This window comes from Ctenocephalides felis, unplaced genomic scaffold (assembly GCF_003426905.1).
Source record: "Ctenocephalides felis isolate EL2017-DRISC unplaced genomic scaffold, ASM342690v1 CF-g0.4_SCAFFOLD_00845, whole genome shotgun sequence".
Taxonomy (NCBI): Eukaryota; Metazoa; Arthropoda; class Insecta; order Siphonaptera; family Pulicidae; genus Ctenocephalides; species Ctenocephalides felis.
The window spans coordinates 47,495,064-47,515,458 of NW_020536999.1; the positions used below are offsets into that span (position 1 = coordinate 47,495,064).

The 20,395-nt window shown below is 28.3% G+C and overlaps 1 protein-coding gene across 1 annotated transcript in view; it reads left to right on the forward strand.

The window, feature by feature from the left end:
- LOC113364027 (guanine nucleotide-binding protein G(o) subunit alpha) overlaps positions 1-20,395 on the forward strand; it is a gene marked incomplete in the record, with an annotated part of 295,478 nt that overhangs the window by 175,743 nt on the left and 99,340 nt on the right. Inside the window, 1 exon segment of the mRNA XM_026606489.1 lies at positions 2,216-2,258. Within this exon segment, the coding sequence (XP_026462274.1) occupies positions 2,216-2,258 (43 nt within the window).

Genomic DNA, 20,395 nt, shown 5'->3' on the forward strand with positions numbered 1-20,395 from the left:
GCTTTTTCATGGTATTTTCTAATCAAACTGCGTTGTTTATATTCTTTGCTATGTGTTCTAACATGAATGTTAGTATTTTCATGACGAGAGTTTCTTGAAAATCTACCAAACTTATTGGTAATCGCAAACACTGAAAATCGGATGAGTAATACACACATTCATTCAGGCGCCAAAAAGAATAAATACTGTTTTTCATTGATTTAAAACAGAAAAATTAACAAAAAAAGCAACGTTTTTTTATATTTCTTGATTTTTTTATATAATCGTTAATACATAAGACACCAAAAACTCATTTATCCCATTTAAATGCATGTAAAATGAATGGTGGTCCAGCCAGACCTTTCCGACCGTTCGAAGGTGAAAAAATATCCGACCGACGGAGGGTTAAACTATAGCCCAGTATGTTATGGTCAATGAAAGTAAACAATATATATTTTAAGGCCAAAACAATTACGTTTTTGTTACATTCGCATAAAAGCTTTAATTTAATTTAGCGTTATTATATTAACTCCTCACATAATACATAATAATCATAAGTAACAATGGAATAAAATCAACACATAAAATTGAAAACATAAATATTATTAATTTCCAGTAGGGTAAATTATTGTAATCATCAAAAATCGAAAATGAAAATTTTTGCACATCTGAACGTTTCAGACGTTTCTGAACATTTGGCATATCTTAGAAAAAATAGATGTATCCGTATGTGAGTATATGTGTGTGTATGTGTGTGTGTGTGTTTGTGTGTGTGCGTATGTATGGATGCAATTTTTCGCCCATCTTTTTGAGAGCAGGGATCAACTGATTTGAATGATTCAAAAAGTAATAGATTCATATTGATAAGGAGAGGCGCTGATTTATTTTTTGGCAAAAGTCGGTCCAACCGTTTCGGAGATATAAGCAGAGTGCAGAAAATAGAAATTAAGTTCTTGAGAGAGTGGAGCATCCGATTTTAATGTTCCGAAAAGCTTTCATTTTGGATTTCCTTCTTTCCTTTCCACTTCATTTGTAATGATGGGGAGAAGCGGTGATTAGATTTTGGCAAAGGCAGGTCCAACCGTTTCGGAAATACGGAGATAAATGTGCAAAAAATTTCAGTTTTTGAGAGAACTAAGCATCCGATTTTGTTGACAAAACGATTGCTTTTGTAGAAAGATTTTTTTTTATTATTTCCAAAAAATGTTTTGTTGGAATATCCAATATAATACGGATTTCAATTTTAATTCTAGCTAAAGTTTAAAAGCTCTCGTAAGTTCTTAAGAACTGAAAAAAATAAGGTACAATATCTAGAGATAAATCAGATTTGGAAGTCTCTTATTTAATCTATCATATCAAATTTCAATTAGTGTGAAAAAAAGACGAGCTACTACGTTTATTAACATTAGAGGAATTTACATAAATGAAACAAGTTTCTGTTCTATTGATTTAATAATTAAAATAAAGTGCTTTGGCAAAAAAGCTTTTCTGCAACTAGTTTTTTGCAGTATTGTTCTTTTCTCCTGGACTCATGAATGATTGTACTTAATATCCGCATGATATTAAAATTTCATTGAGTCAATGAATGGAATATCTTTGTCTAATTGTCGTAAATCGTTATAGTGTTCGATGTCAAATGGATTACTTCTCATTTAATATAAGCACAAATCATGTTTACTGTGTTTGTGTAAGAGGCAAGCACAATAAATTTAATTGCTCAATATAACACGAGTTTCATATTATTCATTACAGCTCTAAAATTTTACGGCTTTCCATTTCCTGGTGGAATAACAAATCGTACAGATTCTTGGGATTTGTTGACTTGTAATAAATCTTAGCGCAAAATTTTCAAATATTGTTCAGAGTTTTGTATACGAAATGGGAAATAGAACTTTTTCTTGCTTTATTGTTATACTAGACGATTGGACGAAATAAATAAATTCAATTCTTTAATATAAATTAATGGTTCAAACTTAAGATAAATTTAATTGCACGTAAGATACAATTGAAGCTTTGGCTACAACTCCCAAATTCGACAAATTTATTATAATTGTTGTACTTTTGCATCAGGATACAGCAGCACCGAAAAAAAATATAATTTTGTATTGAAAGCCCACAGTGTTATGATAATTAATCCATATATGGGTATATTGGTATATAGGTATATATAGCTATAATTTTGAATAAATATGATATTTTTCATTACTTAATTGACCTTCATTTTCGATTGTTTCAGGTGCTGGAGAATCAGGAAAAAGTACTATCGTAAAACAAATGAAGTAAGTGATTTTTCATACCATATTTATCTTTCTATTATTTTCTTATATTTAAATATACAAAATCAATATGTTCTTGAATTTTGGCAACGAAACAATATTTCGTAATTTGACTCAACTTTTATGTCCGGTCCTTGTAAAATATACAACATACGCCAAAATTAATTATTGATCTAGTTAACAATGAAACCGCTTGTTCGCTTAAAATGGTGTTTAATTTTTCTCCCGAAAAACTCACGCCTCATGAACTGTATGACGTACGGCTTGTGTATTTTAGGCGAAGAGCTGATATTTATTTTATACTAGTAAATAATATTGCAGTTGTAAAGGAATTTTCTAACAATATAACTACTAAGGCGAGAAATAATTAATTGTTGATTTATCAAATCTATGTTAATAGACGCATCGAAATTTATTTGAGATAATTTCAAAAATGCATTCTTAATGCGGAAGTATGAGTTATATACATACTTATCTCAAAATATTTTTATTCATAATTTTGTCTGCGTTTTAATTTCTTCATAGTTTTTTTTATAGCTTGTTAGAATTTTTGTTAGATAATTAATTTATTGTGTTTTAATGTAATTTAACGTATTTTGTGAGGTATATAATATATACCTATGATATATACTATATTCGTAGTCCTCAATTATAATTTTGTAACATGTTTATTCACGTTTTTCCTAAGAAAGCAGATTTTTATTTGTACAAACTAATAGAGTGAGTAGTTAAAAATGAATATATTTTTTGAGTATTTCTAGGGCCTAGGAATAAATTTTTAACAATTTTCACCGTGTTATTTAACAAACTTTTTTAACATTAATAGAATAACTAACCTTTTTTATTATGGGATAAACCTTCGTGTGATTGATACTGTACGCGTAAATATACATTTGGAAAAATGATAAATGACTAACTATATAATTGTTCTTCATGCAAATGAACTGATGCTTTCCAAATTATGATAATATTCAGGACCAATCGGTTATTTACACAAAATTTCTTTTTTAACCCTTTTCGTACTTCTAATTTATATACTGTATTGCTGAACATAAGATGTTATAGCTTACTATGTGATTTCGTGAAAGAATAAAAATTAGTTTTTAAGTGTATTTATTTAATTATTGTATAGAATATGATGTAAGGTAGTAGGTAGCTAAATACTCACGTTAGCAAGGCCATTAAATAAATAAATAAAAAAAAACCTTTTCGTACACCTGGAATCTACTGGACCCCAACTCTATCTTTGGCGTGCCTAATATTGTCCTATATGTTTCTACACTATATCTGCTTATTATTTTCGTGGAGAAAAAACACGAAGTTATATATAAAAAAAAAAAAAAAATTGTACAAGGTCAATAGTTTCCGAGCATTTTTCTAACCTTTAATTTTTATTTTACCTTCAAAAATTATGCTGTCGCATTGCTGATAGTTTAAAATTTATTTTCTTTTTTAAAAAAAAAAAAAAATCGAATCAATAGTCTGTCCACAGCGAGCGTTTAAACACTCCTGGGGTCTACTGGGCCTCATGACGAGAAGGGTGAAGTGGTAACAGCATGAAACATTTATTTTTTGTAATTTTTTTGTAGGGTGTCTAGAGAATTACGTAAGGGCTTTGAAATATATTGATTTGTGTGATTGGTGAGCATTTTAATTAATGAAAAATTCACAGTGGTGTTACTCCTTCAGCAGGCTATGTTAATTATTCAGCCCAATTTAGAAACATAACCGAGGACTAAAAGATTGTTTTCTGTTTTCTTTCTGAATAAGTAATAATTATGGTTCCACGAGTCCTCTTACTATTTATTCTTAATTAATATGCATACAATGGCAGCACGGTCATTACGTGACCGCAAACCCGCCGCCTAATGAAATCCGAAGAACCACTCTGCTTGATTACAGCGGAGGAACTTCCAACTTTTAATTAGTTTGAACACTGCATTATCATATGGTAAAAATCACATATCATATATAATAAGCGTAGCATGCAACTTTTGTTAAATACCCGCTGGCATTTGTGAAACGGACCTTGTTTTAGGAAAAAATCTCATAAATTTTCATTGCGCCAACGCAGGGGGTTTTAAAAGTATCGTTGTTTATGTGACGTTTATTGAGCTTTGCTTTGACATGAAAATTTTGATGGTAAATGAAGATTTATATTTACTGTATCGGGGATACCCTATTTGGTGAGAATGCTATGCGTATTTTATTTTTTATACGTCGCGCAATTTTTTTGTAAATACTTTTATTTTACAAAATTACACGCACAGACAAACAAAGAGTTATGTGGTTTTCAACCCACTCTAATCTTATGATTGCATTGATTGATCTTGTATTTAAATTTTGTGCCTTCTTTCCCTGAAATTCATCCATTCAAGTCTAATAGTGAAGTTTCAAGTTTATTTTTTTCTAAAATGCCAAACACTATCTTTAAATTTATCTACCAATAATGTCAACAAATAACCAAAGTTCATATTTCTATTCAGGCGAATTTAAATATTTAATATTTTGCTTTTGTTACAATCAAATATTTTGCATACACGAGAACATTTATTGTGATATGAAATGTGAGATAGAATAATATGCATCGAATAATATTAAACATTCAACTTATAGTATTGCATTCATAAAACAAAAGTTTTAAATATCATACCACATTCGCATTTGAAAAATAAAACAAATTGGTTTCGAGTTAAATTGGTATGTGATGAGCGAAGACAATATTTAAAACAATCTCTCTGTTATTCACTAACTTAGAACAAAATAATATGATAATTGTTTCTTTCAAACATCGTTTTTTTATTAAGACACTTTAAAACAATAATCAAATATTTAGAATACTTGACGAAATATATAATCTAAATAAAATATTATAATAAATATATAATATATTTATATATTTAACTCCCCTAGGGTAAGTTATAGTAATTGCACAACAATCGAAAATTAAAATTTTTGCATAATTTTACGTTTTAAAGGTTTCTGAACAGGGTGGCATATCTTAGAAAAAATGGATGTATGTAAATTGCACAACAATCGAAAATTAAAATTTTTGCATAATTTTACGTTTTAAAGGTTTCTGAACATGGTGGCATATCTTAGAAAAAATGGATGTATGTAAAGGCAGGTCTAGCGGTTTCAGAGATACAGAAGATAATGTAAAAAAAAGATATTTAGCGTGTCTGAAATGATCACTTTAGAGATATTTTATAGAGATTTTAAACATGTGTACTAATCATAATAATTTTGTTACAATTTTTGGGTTCCGTGCCAAGTCTTTCAATTTCTATAGTTCACTTAAAGGGTTCAAACAAATTCCAAAATTCTCAGATTTTTTTTTTCAAAATTTTCGAAAATATGCAAAATTTTATACTTTGAATATAAATTTTAAATTTACAATTCAGTTTAAAAATGCATATATTTCTTCATATGCGTTATTGTAATCGTAAGAAATATATCCTAAGTTGGATTCATTCGGCAACTCTTCTTAACGTAAACATTTTCAAGTGTTTTGAGAGATAAGGTCGTTATTATATATTATATGAAGGAATACATATATAGTGATTGTAATTAACTCTTAGAATTTTATTTAAAATAATTGTTATTCTTCATTGATCAATATTTATTAATTTTTTTTTTGCTTGAATATTTATTTCTGAAAGTAGCAGCAATTTGCCTTAAGGCGCGATGCCACGCACCACTAGTTTTCAATTGGACCTGCTTTTTTAAATTGGTTTTACATTTAATATTCAAAACTATGACAGAATAGTGAAAACTTCGATCAAACCTAGAATTGCATGCGAGTTATATATTGAAAGTACAAAAAGTCATACAAAAATGAAGATATCGTGCAAAAGCAATGATGACAGTAAAAGGATTGAAAAAAAAAGAATTTTAAATAAAAAGTTCTCATTCGCTAGAAAAGAAATTGAAAATATTCTATCGGTTAGTTCTATTTACATTCAGAATTATTTCTGAGCATCTTTGTTGTGTATTGTATTCGACCTATACCCTTGGGAAATTTTCTGCGCTTGATGGTTTCCGAAAGGCACAGAGGAATTGATGAAAGGGTTGCATTGGGAGCAGTTCGAACGACGAGAAGGAATGATGCTAATGGAATCGAGATAATCGCTTTTGTTGTACTTTTTATATTCAAAATGAGAGAATGTTAGTAATTCGACGTAGAATCTTTTGAAAAAGCTCGTTAAAGTTGAGCATTTTTAGAGCTTCTTACTTGAAAGGGTCATTTGTCAGAGCATTGACAAAGACTCAATGAAATTTAAATATTTTGCCACGCAATGTATATAATAATTTATGGATAATAATAAAATATTGTGAATATTATATCCAATGGGAAAACAACTATTGAGTTGTTCTTCCAACATGCCCCTTTAGTATACAATGTCCCTTTACGGCCGAGAATTGTAAATTCCACAAATGTATTAAATGTTTTTAACTGGACAGTTGTAAATAAAAGAGAGAGTAAAAAATAATAATAAATACAAATATAATAATTAATTGATATATATATTTATATATAATCAATATTAAGGGTAGTTACACTAGAGTTCAAAATAGCTCAAAATGAAAGAATTTATGTTTTTTTTTTCATACTTCACAAAATTTAGATTTATGGCTATTTATGTATGAATATATTTGTAATATACATACAAATACAAATACAATGTATAATTTCAAATGCAATATGCATAAATAGCACAACTACAAATGACTAAAATTAATATTATATTGTGAAATTATATATTGCATTAAAGGGTCATCTGAAGTAAATTGTTACTGAGGTCTTTCTTTCGATTGAAATTATATGTATAGATTTTCAAAAATTCTTTTGATTTGAATTTTATATAACTGCCTTGAAATTTCATTACACATATTACTACTTAACAAATATAAATTCAGAGGAGTGATATAAAAAGTATCTTGCTTTTATGGAATAAAGGACAAGCAGAATGTACCGAAGATGAACAGATAAACTAGAATTGACCGTATCGAGCTGTGTAAAAAATAAACATTTATATTAAAATACTTTCTTTGGTTGATATTTTGCGTGCAAATTTTAGATACATATTATAATAATAAAATTTAATATATACGTTTTGGTAAATAAGTGCAAAAATTGATACATATTTTTTTGAGCTAAAATTTTTACTTGCTAAATATAGATAAAAAATATGTTTACAATTGAAAATAAGCCCATTTTGGGCACTGCGGTGTGAAATGGCAATGGAAAATTTATTAAACTATTCTTCAAACTATTTAATAAAAATAAATTCATGACGCAAAGCCCTGCTCTTGTAAAAGTCTTCATTATTAAATGTGGCATCTATGCGGTCGCTTATGCATTGTGCATTTGAAATGCAAAACATTACATTCTTACACCCACTAAGTTCCTTCGTTGAATTATTCATGGGCAATTCAGATTGAAAGACAGATTTGCGTGGTCTATGCTTAGAAACAGAATAACATCGTAACCCGAACAAATCTTTTTCTATATTCAGATTTTTGCTTAGGATGGATGATGGCGATCGTTTTGGATGAAGATTAGCATATGGAATCATAAAATGCATTTGAAACAGACATACACACACGTATATATACACACACACATATATATATATATATATTTATTTATGTATGTATGTTGTGTTGTGTGTGCGTGTGTGTTTATTCAAACGCACACTAAAATTTTTTTAATTCGAGTTGAGGTTTGAACTCACCTCTTACGTGAGGTGATGTAAATTATTTGAATTTCACAGTATATTTACTGAAAGTCATAAAATACTGATATGCTTATAAGCTTATATATTGCGATGCTGAATGGGATATTTCACTCGATGATGCATCTATTACAACTCAACCATCAACCACAAAAGTACATGCGCTATTTATCATCTTAATAACTACATGTAACGCGTGATTGGATACAGCTAGTATATATATATAATGCAAATTTATTTATGTATATATATATAATTTTTTTTTTATTAAATACATTCCATAAATCTTATTTTTGACACAGTTCGCTACAGTTTCATCGCGGAATGACATTTTTGCTTTATTAAAGTCCATCGGAATTTTTATATACTCGCAGAGCAAATTTAAAAAAAACGACTTTGATCGTCACATTCAGAGCGGAATTCATATTTTACTTCGTGACACATACAAATTGTAATAAAAATATGTTATACTCTATCTAACAGAATACACAGAATATATCGATTCGGGCGATGTTAGTTTTGCTGTGCTGGCGTTGATTCAAATGGATGGATGTGAATATTTTATAATTATGATTGAAGTTTAATGGTTATCAATTTGTTGATTGGATTACTGGGGGTACATAAATCATAAATATATGCATAGTTTGAAATGAGCTTTTAATAATCTCATTGTCACATATTAATAATATTTTTCAAATTGAATTACATGTAATCAATATAAAGTGGTCATTGTATTGATAGTGTTACATACACATGTTATTTTTTGGCTTCTGTTGAACTTTGGGCTTCGAAAATTTAAATTATTTATACTGCATGTCAGTAAAAACTATTAACATTCTATAAGTATATTATTTATATTCTCACTGTTTATCAAAATAGAGATAAAATTAGTAGCAACTGTTTGGACGCATTTTTGTTTTATTATGAAGGTGACAATCTTCATGGCATGAGCTTTTACACGGGATGGTTGCTACACCTGGTAGAGGGGGTAGCGGATAGTTTAATGGGACTAATTGTTCACATCTAAAAGTAAAGTCCGCTTAACATAATGTATGATAAATAACGATTAAATATATCCTCTTTCATTGTAACTTAGTAACAAATCAGTGATTGTAATAAGAAGTGCAACAAATACATAATACACAAACAAATCAGTATTTAATACAGTCCACGGCTACAAGGGTTAAATTATAAACCTGAATTATCGAATTAGGTCTTAGATACGTGCACTTCGTCATGTTATTTAACAGTTTATTGCTAAAAATCTTGAAATGATTGAGGATTAAATTCAAAGCAAACGCTTTGTTTAGTATAATTTTGCAAATGATATATAGACAGCATTTTGACTATCTCTTGACTTTTTGAATGGGTGTGGAATTATAGTCATTTTAATTATTGTCTTGTTCTATTTGAGTCTTCAAGTGAAAGCTTTTACACTATTTTCCTACACCAAACTTTTCTATTGTCCTTTAACCAACAAATTTATAACATATCGTTGGGATCGCCCAAAATAGTTTTCTGCAGCCAATATAACTTGAAGCCACATTCTTGGCCTAATGCGACAATATCGTTTTATTCAAAGAGATACCAAGGCAACCCGAAATATTTTGCAAACTTTCAGGCTAAGGGCGAAAGTAGAATCGTTTTAATGGTGGTGATTTTGTGACCTTCGTCTGCGAGAGGATAATGGATATAGTAAATCTGGCAGTAAAACTGCGGAAAATAAGAAAAATAAATTAGGCGAGAACAAATTTATAGAGATTTGCCTAACTTTCAATAATAGTCAAACTGCTATGAAATAATTATCTATTATAATATATCAATACGTTTTTATTTAAATTTCAAGCCGGATACAGCACCGGCGCATATAAAAAATTGGGTAACATTACTAAAGATTTATATTCTCTTGCTTTATTATAATTTATTACCGATTAAACTGCAAAAGCATTTATAATAATAACGTTCATAAATTTTTATTATTTTCATTAGGCATTTATTTCAGTAAATACTAAACCTTTTATTCCCAGCACACATGAATGAATATTTTACTGTTATTTCTTTTTAAATGAAATTTTCATAGAAATTGTGTATCGATTTGTCTAAAAGCATTTTTTACAAGGGGCCAATAAATATTGCAAGACGATTTTTATGAGCGTTTTTGAAATAATAAAATAAATTTATGACGCTGTGTCTAGTATTTGATCATAAAATGTGTGTTTACGATTCGGCGATTAATAATTATAATATTGAACCACTTTTATTTGTTAAATAACACATTGGGAACAATTTGCAATTGAGTGCTGTTATCATCTAGACAAAATGTTGAGTACGTAATTGTTGATGGAAAATCAAATTAAATAATATGTGTGTAGTTAGTTATTTATATTTTTAACACTTACTTTTATTCCAAAATAAATACGATTTTTGTGCTCTTCTAAATTGCTGTTTATATTTACATGACACCATCAATAGCACTAGATTTTTTCTTTTAACACTTATTTTTATTCCAAAATTAATACGATTTTTGTGCTCTTCTAAATTGCTGTTTATATTTACGTGACGCCATCAATAGCACTAGATTTGTTACAATTGAAATGAAAAATATTCGTTATCAAATTATCTAAGAGTGTATGAGAAAAGTAGAACTTGCTCGATCTTGTCAAAGATGCTTTACTTTATTTAACAGCTTGTTTTATAAATCTCTCTGAAGTCGTTCGGAATGCAGACAGAAAAAGGGTCGAACGCAGTCGTTTTAATGGCAAAAAGCTGGTACGTGCTGCTTTAGCAAGAGCTATCCAGAAACGTGATATACAAGGGATTTCATGATTTATTTTATACATTTATTATTTAAGTAGGCTAAGCTTAAATTATTCGGGTTCTGCCATATAAATTATTATAATGTTTCTCTTAATTTTCACGCCAAAAGATTAGGAATGTACTCCGATATTTGTTTGTTCTGCTCGTATATATGTAGAGTATTTCCTCGACCTTTGAATGAAATGAAAAGACGCACATCATTTTCTTTTCTTTGAAAATCGTTATAAAGTATTTCGTAACGTAGTAACTTTATGTCGAAAGAACACAATATAGCGAAACATGGATGCATTCGTTCGGATATGGATAAATCTTGCTACTTTATGTTCTATAAAGAATCTTGTAAGCAAAATACTTTTGTTGCTCTATATATTCATATGCCCGTTCAAACTATTGGATATGAATTTAAATTTTTGAGTTCTATAATTTAAGTCAATCATTACGAATACAAGAATGAAGTTCAAGAATTTTGGAAAGTAAATTGTTTCAGTTGTTTTTATTTCGTGTTCAATTTATTTTCATTAAATCAATAAATTTTCTTTAAGTTTGACTTGCTAGTGTTCGAAATGTTCTTGCTTGAAGAATACTTTGTATTTTTTGCTTAACAGTAGGTACTTAGTAATTTGTATTTATTGACTAATGTGCCTATTTTATTAATTACATGCTGCATAAATTTGAAGCTTATAATGAAGTGATAATTAACAATTAAATTTATCAATGCGAGATAAATTAGTTTATTTTTATTTATATCTATGTATTAGTATAATTTATCAATGGGAGATAGTTTTGCAATAAAACTAGCAACAAGAAAATTATTTTTGATAAGGAAACTGGGGATTAATTATATTGTAGGAGGAAAAGTTAATTAGTTCTGAAAACTAAAGACATGAATAATGTAAAGCAAAAGGCAATTATTGAAGGCTGTGAAGTTGCTGTAGAAATAATGAAAATTCTAATTGCCATCATAGTATCTGCCCTACGTTTTGCATTTGTCTTTTGAGACTATATATTGAGTTTTACCATTGTGAGTATTTTCTTTCCAGCAATATGATTTTGTTATTGCGCCATAACAATAATCAATATCTGGCGAATATAAATAAATAATAAACAACCCGCCCATATTTGAGTTCTGTTTGTGGAACTCGACAATATCCCGTGAAAATGGGATATATAATCCTAAGAAAGGTTCCCTCTTTTTGTATTTCGATACTTCTGACCTTGGTGTTTGGCAACAAGCGTAGCATTTCGTAGCATCTTACGTCTACGCATCATTGCGTACGGAAAATTTAATGGTTTTCCTGTCTTGAACATTTTCACGTGTCACGATTCTAAATACATACTACGCTAAATGTTATCATGGATATTCAACGTTTACAAAAATTGCGTTTTAAAATATTTAATAATTAAAATAAGAGAAAATACATACTAAAGTAAAAGAAATTGCATATTATTTAACCTTACAAGGAGAATTTCAAGTTAACTCTTCTGGGATTTTGATGAAACTTTGCGTGGTGATAGAGTTGATAGTCAAACCGAACACCTTAATATTTGATGATAACTAAAGTAAAATGATAACTTTCTAGAAAAATTCTATGAAAAAATATCTAAAATTTTAGAAGAATTGTAAATAGAAATAATAAAAACAAAAATATTGATAACAAAACATATACAGATTGAAAATAATCGAATATTGTTATTGATAAGATCATAAAGAATTTTTCTTTTGAGTTGGGTTGAATGCGTTTCTGAAAATATCCTCTGCGCCAAGTAATTGGATGATAATTAATTGTTTTTTTCGTAGGTTTTTGACATTAATTTTGTTTCTCTCCTGTTTTCATGCTAGGGTCTTCATATATTAATTTCTGATTTAGGACATACCTGAATAAATAAAGTAATTACAGTTATAATTAATTTTTTTTAATTGTTTGTATAGCGACATCTTGCTTAAGGAGCACATTTCAAAATGATATTAGTAAAACATAAATGAATCTATTAATCTTAATAAAATTTGCATATTTAGTTTTTCTGCACTCTTTCAATAAGAAAGTGTAAGAATCCATTCTATGAATTCTGCTCGAAATTTCGGATCTTATTCTAATATTTTTTGCTTGTTATTCGAATAAGTCTTTAAGTGGTTCTAGTTAACAGTGGAAGATTAAAATTTTAAATCTCATTTAAAATTCATATTTCATAATTCAAATAATTTTCTGTTCTGTAAAATATTTGATATTAATTCTCAGAACTATTAATAATATATTATTACATGGACTGAATTCATAATTCAACTTATTTGAAAATTTATGCGCTGTATTAATATCCTGGTAAAATTGATCGTGCTCAAATAATCCGCAAATAATTACCCTAGTAACTGTATATTCAAATAATTCCTGGAACCAAGCGTTTGGGAAATAGTGATCAATATTATGTGGTAAAATAAAAATGCTTCTTTTAAAATTACTCAGTTTATTTTAAATGTTACTTGTTTCGCAGTTCAGCAGCAAGAAAATTATTTTACATAGTTTTAACATAAACAAAAATATAAGATGGCGGATACATAGTTATAGTAGGGGAACACTATTGCCAAAATCACTAATAGTAATGGCGGGACATTTGAATTACAAATATATATAACCATTCATTATGAAAACTGAATTTATTGTGAAAATATCGCTATATTATTTTTTTTATAAAATAGTAAGTATAGTTTTGTATAGCTATAGAAATGTTAATAATTGTGGAGCTTTTGTTAATGATACATTTTTACAAGCAACATGCAAAAGAGTTTTTAAGGCTTTTCAAATAAACAATTTTCTTTTAATATAGTATAGCTTATTAAAATTTAATGGAAAGAACTGTAAATTTAGCTCAATCTTGCAGTATCTTACTTATGAATATTCTTACGTTTCTTAATTTTCAAATCGGCCTTGTATGGATACCAAACCCTGTGTAGGATTTCCACCTGATACTGCTGATCTTTTTTTTACATTCTAACATGAATAATGGTACGTTCAGACAAACGCCCCCGGTTTAGAATTATTTTCAACAGCGTTCAGCATAATACAAATTTTTATTTGTGTATTTTATTTTCCGTTCTCACCTGCATGCGACATGTACTCTATTTATCACAAACGTAAATCCTTTTTCTTTTTAATGTTTTTCTACTAACGTAATCTGAAAATCACGACCCACGTTCGTAGTAGTACACTACCCGATTCTGTAGGCGTTGCGCATGCCTGGGTTATACCCTAACGACTTATAATTGTGTACGCGGATTTCCAAAATGACTGTTTCAGCAGAAAATAAATTGTGCTAGGAAGCATTTACAGAAACATTTCTATGAGTTTAATAGAGGTTATATATTGCAGACTATAAACACGTGGACTTATAACTCGTAGGAATATATAATTTTTTATGATCTTTTATATAAAATTTTATATAGAAACAATGAATCTTTTATGTTTTATCGTCATAAATAAACACTACTCCATTGTTCACCAGAGCCTGATTCTCGAGTTTTACATTTTTCTACATTATTAAGAGTGCTTATACGCCTAGATTTGTAAAATTTATCATTTTGCCAATAAATTACTTAAATGTGTTAAGCATTTATAGTGTTCAATATAGATTTGTTTCTTTTGTTCTCACGTTAACTTTGCAATACATATGCCATACTATTTTGTAAAAATATATTCATTTTATATTCGCAAACCTGTTGGCTTAACATTAATCATATCAAATTCAGGTCAAAAGACCCGTTTTGAATTTTGAATGAAAAATGCGGGTCAATTGACCAAAAGACCACTCTTTCTTTTTTATAAGCTTTTAGAGTTTATTGCTAGAACATTGATAGTTGGTAGTAATTGTTTCTACTAACCGTTCACTGAAATTTTTATTTTTTTTTTAAATTTTGTTATAAATTGAGATGGTTTAATAAATAATCATAATTTTCATTTAAAATTTTCATTTTTTTATTTATTACTTATTCCAATTTCCTTTTCTTTCATTTTCTTTTATTTATTACTTAAAGCATTAGTCATACCTATTTTTTACATTTTATAAATACTACTATCTTTTTATTTATACTATACTATCCAATTTTCTTTACGACTTTTTCATTCTTCTTTTTCAATTTAACAAATTAGACGACAATTCTGTCAACGCCAGGAATTCAAACCGAATATCTCTGGAGTGTGTGTCGGGCATGCTACTGAGTGATCTATTCCCGCCACAAACTTTTAATATTTTGAAAAACTTTCAAATATAAACTTATTTTCGAATATAAGCCTAAATGAAAAAGTAGTTTGCTCACTGTTAAGTCATAGATTTTTATATGTTTAGTTATCTTATATAACTTATATTTTATAACTATATAACTTCTGATTAATAAGAATATTTGTTATTGCTAAATATATTATTTTCATATATTTGCTGATGACATACACAAACAGATAAATCAATTATGATAGAAAACTTAATTGGTGAACTCATATAAAAAAAGAGACAACAGCTTGAGATAAAAATCAAAAAGCTTTTCTGGTTACTAGGGACTAAATCCAAACTAAGCTCATACAATAAGCTACTTTTATATAAATTTTTATTAAAACCAATTTGGTGCTATGGTATACAATTGTGGGGCAGTGGTCATAAGACTAATATAGAAATAATACAGAAATTTCAAAACAAATTTTTAAAAATTGCCTTAGGAGCTCCAAAATATGTTCCCAGCTGGTTAATTCATGTCGACACGAATATACTTACCATAAATGAAGTAATAACAAAAACAGCACACAAGTATAGAAACAAGCTAATCAGTCATCCAAATTCATTAGCAAATACCTTGATAACAGAGAGCTATCCAAGAAGGTTGAAAAGAAAAGCGCCACTGGATTTAACCCATTAACTCTCCTGATAAAAAATGGAAATAACTTAATCATTATTTATTTATAAGAATTATTATATTATTATTATTTATAAGAAATTATTTAATAAGTAAATAGTTAAAATTATATAATTATCAATAAAATATTGTGAATTTTATATCGAATGGAAAAACAACTACTGAGTTGTTTTTTCCAACATGCCCTTGTAGTATACAATGTCCCTTTTCGGCCGACTATTGTAAATTCATCAAATTTATTGAATGTTCTTTTTTGGACAGTTGTAAATAAAAGAGATAATAAAAAAATAAAAAAAATGTTAAAGAATTAATCTTAAAATTTATCACGCATACCCGTAAAGCCAAAAGGCAGATGCAACTGAAGGAAAAATTTTATATATTAGCTAATGATATGCACAAACATATATAAATCAACATAACTTTAGAAGTATTGTTGCCAATAAAGCTAATATGTATTAAATTTCGCTATTCTATTATCTACGGTTTTGAAAATAGATGTAAAAACGTTACATCTTTACATCGTTACAAGGTTACATTATTAGAAATTTCTACTTTGTTAATTACAATATAATTACTTTAGATGTCAACGAACTAAAATTACGAATTAGTCAAGCTAATAGCTCTTCCAACAAATATCACGCATTATCAGAATTGATATATTGTGAGATACGGCCTATTCTGAATTTGATTATCATTTTATGTACACACTAAGTACTCGTACTCACATATTATACATATAGTACCTACTGATTTTCGCGTCTAATCTCTTTTGGTTTTTCTCCATTATTTCAGTACCCCGTCGTGTTTATACCGTAAACGTGCGTGCGTAGCGTGGTGCGTCGCGTACGCTGGGCGGGCGTTCGGCCCATGTTCGGCCCTCGATCGATACAGCCAGCGTTCGTAGCGATAACGCTACGGCCATGCTACGGCGCCAACACACAGACCGCCTTTCGGCGCTCGCACACAACACGGACGGGGCGAATAATAGTTAATATCTTTACAAAGAAAAATTTGTATTCTACACCAATTTTACGAGACCAAACATCTGCACTTGTATATACTCGAAATTATAGGTTTAATCCATAGTATATAATAGTTTATTGTTTGCACTCGCCCAGTCACGTGTAGTGTTAGAAGTATCGAGGCAAAAGATCGATATTGAGTACTTTAAAAAGTATCTAATCAAAATATCGATGCCAAAAAAATATCGTGGCAAAAGTATCGATAGTACTCAATATCGAATTTTGAGTATTTTTCATAAAAATCAAACATAAGTGCAAGAAAGATCTAAAACTCATTAAATATCATATCACAATATTAGAATTTATTCTATTGCTTGTATCTGATGTGTTAAATCAGAATCTTTAATACTAATAAAATTTTTAATACTAATTTCAAATTCTATTTTTTTTTTAAAAAAAGACAAGTTATAATAGTTGAGTATTTTTGATTAAAACAATATAATAGTCTGATACTATATTCAAAAAGCAATACTTTTTAAGTATTTTTAAGTACAATAATATTTTTAATATTTTTAAGTAAAATAATATTTTATAATTGTTGAATATTTTTATATGAATAACTTTAGCGAGCATGCAATTTTAAAAAGCCGTTACATGTTTACATAAAAGTGCAATATGAAGCTCTTTGGAAAGCAATAAACATTCAGTTTAAGGACTGTCAAAATAATATTTCGACACTCGTAGAGAAACATCCCTTCTGAGCGATGGGATTTAAAGTTTAAATGATTCCGAGAAACTCAAACCCATATGTTTGCATGTTGATATCCAAAAATTTCAATACATGAGTATTTTGCGTAAAAAAGGAATCGAAAGATTATTATTTCAAATAATAATACACATCCATTTCAATATATTAGTATTTTTCATAAAAAAGAATCGAAATATAAATATTTCAAATAATAATACTCATCTATTTCAATATATTAATATTTTGCGTAAAAAAGAATCGAAATATAATTATTTCAAATAATAATACTCATCCATTTCAATATACTAGTATTTTGCGTAATAAAGAATCGAAATATATTATTTAGAATAATAATACTCATCCCTTTCAATATATTAGTATTTTGTGTAAGAAAGAATCGAAATAGAATTATTTTAAATGAAAATACTCATCCATTTCAGTATATTAGTATTTTGCGTAAAAAAGAATCGAAATATAATTATTTCAAATAATAATACTCATTCATTTCAATATATTAGTATTTTGCGTACAATTGCCACAAGAACCGAATTAATTTATTATTTTCTAAAATTTTTTTGCCTACTATACTAAAGAAAGTATTCTATCGTTTTGTTGTCATTCATTTAGAAAGGGTCAGTTGAAATCCGATTCCAAAAATATGTTCCTAATGTGCACTAACTGAAGACGAGACATGTTAAGATTCACAAAAAAAATTGCTCTTCTGTTCTTTTTTCAATTGTTTATGTAATTTTTAAGTTACAAATACTTTACTTCAACTTACAAATCACATACTTTTAGAAAGAAAAATAATAACGCATTGAAATCGATGAGTATTATAATTTGAAATAATTATATTTCGATTTGTTTACGCAAAATACTAATATACTGAAATGGATGAGTATTTTTATTTGAAATAATTATATTTCGATTCCTTTTTACGCAAAATACTAATATACTAAAATGGATGAGTATTAATATTTGAAATAATCATACTTCGATTGTTGAATAGGTTTATAAAACATTTTGGTACTTTAAAAAGCCGTTTAATTTTACATAAGAGTAATAAATAAACATCTTTATTTATTAGTGTGATCATATTCATTTTGGGTTTTTGAGCAATAAATTTTGAGACTGATGACCCTTAGGGATCGTTTTTTGGCACTTCTTTGAACAGTTATGACCACCTAGCATTGCATTCGGCATAATGAGTGGTTTCATAGATTACGCTGTCGATTCTTTTTGAGTACTATCGACGAAAAAGATCGATATTGGCAAATAGATCGAGCTAAAAAATCGATACCAAAAGTATCGATATTTATTCAGTACTCGATATTTCGTTCTAACACTAGTCACGTGTATTGCGAGAACTCCTTATAGCTCGTTTTGTCGTTCGTGCTGTGTTTGTCATAGAACCGACTTCAAAACTAGATGAACACAGTGATAGGAGATCTCCACGATATGTTTGCTTGTTAGATTGTTGTTTTGTTGCTTTGTTTACACAAAATACACAGCATGGTACACATTTAGGTTGATAAGGGGTTACGATGCTGTAGAGAACATCAAGGATCTTTTGACACTAGATTAAGATAGAGAAATTACGGTTTTCTTTGTTAGTTTTTGGTTTACTCTTGTTAGGTTATTGAGCATATTTGTTGAGTATGGTCTTGGATATGATATTACATTCTATACGACCTAGTAAAAAGATAATTTAATACAATATTTACATCTGTACGTACATTTTCTTGTACTATCATATAATTAGTTGGTTTTTAACTTCCCGTAAGGTAAGTTATAGTAATCACAAAGAAATAGAAAATGTAAATTTCTATATATATTTAATCTTTACGCTTTAAGGGATTATGAACATTTTGGAATATCTTAGAAAAAAATGGATGTATGTGTGTGTGTGAGTGTATGTGTATGTATTTGCGGGGATACAATTTTTCTTCGACGATTTTGTGAACACTGATTGGAATAATTAAAAAAAACATTCGATTCTTATTGATGGGGAGACGTGCTGATTAGTTTTTAGCAAAAGAAGTCTGGCGGTTTCGAAGATTCGGGGCTAAAAGTGCGAAAAATGGTAATTTAGTTGAATGATTTAAAAAACATTTTATGTGTATTGACAAAATGAAAAACTTATTAAATTTTTAGGAAGGTAGGTCCATCGGTCATGGAGATCTAATAAAAAAGTAAAAAAATGCCATTTGGCTGTCAAAAATGATCATTAGACATATGCATATGCACATAAAACAGTTACGCAGCGCAATAACTTTGAAAAACATTTCAAAATCCTTAACAAATACAAAAAAAAAAAAAATCAATAAAGTAAATTTTTTTTAATAAATTTGAAATTTTCAAACATCTATTTTTTTAAAGTTCTCAAACATTTTTAAGCAATTCAAGCAGTTTCAGCAAATTGTACTATCATAAAATTGATTATTTTTTTACTATTAAGGGGCACAACTAGTGTGAAATTTTCAAAAAAATCGAATTTTAAATTTTTTCATATTTCAATAGGTTATACCTTTAAAAATAACATACCAAAATGTTAAATCGATATCTTAAATAATTTTTGAGTTACAGCCATTTAAAGAGTATATATAGTATATAGTTTAACGTATATAATATATATTATATATAGTATATAGTAGAACACCGTCATTTTGTCAATTTTTGATTTTTTTTTTCTTCATCGTAGTTCATTTTACAGACAATATTATCTAGTTTAACAAGATTTTTTTTTTAAATTTCATCCACGTAGAAGGCCGGAATCACTGCAGCAGTGAAGGGCCTTTCTTTTGTCTAGCCGTTGGAGATCGACGATAACTTTAACAATATTTAATTTTTTTCCTCAAAATTTTACTATGTATTCTTAAAACATATATAAATATATTCCTAAAAGTTTGAAATGATTGATAAAGTAATTTTTTTTAATATAAATTCCCAAATATCACCTCTTTTAGGCGGTTACACTAGTT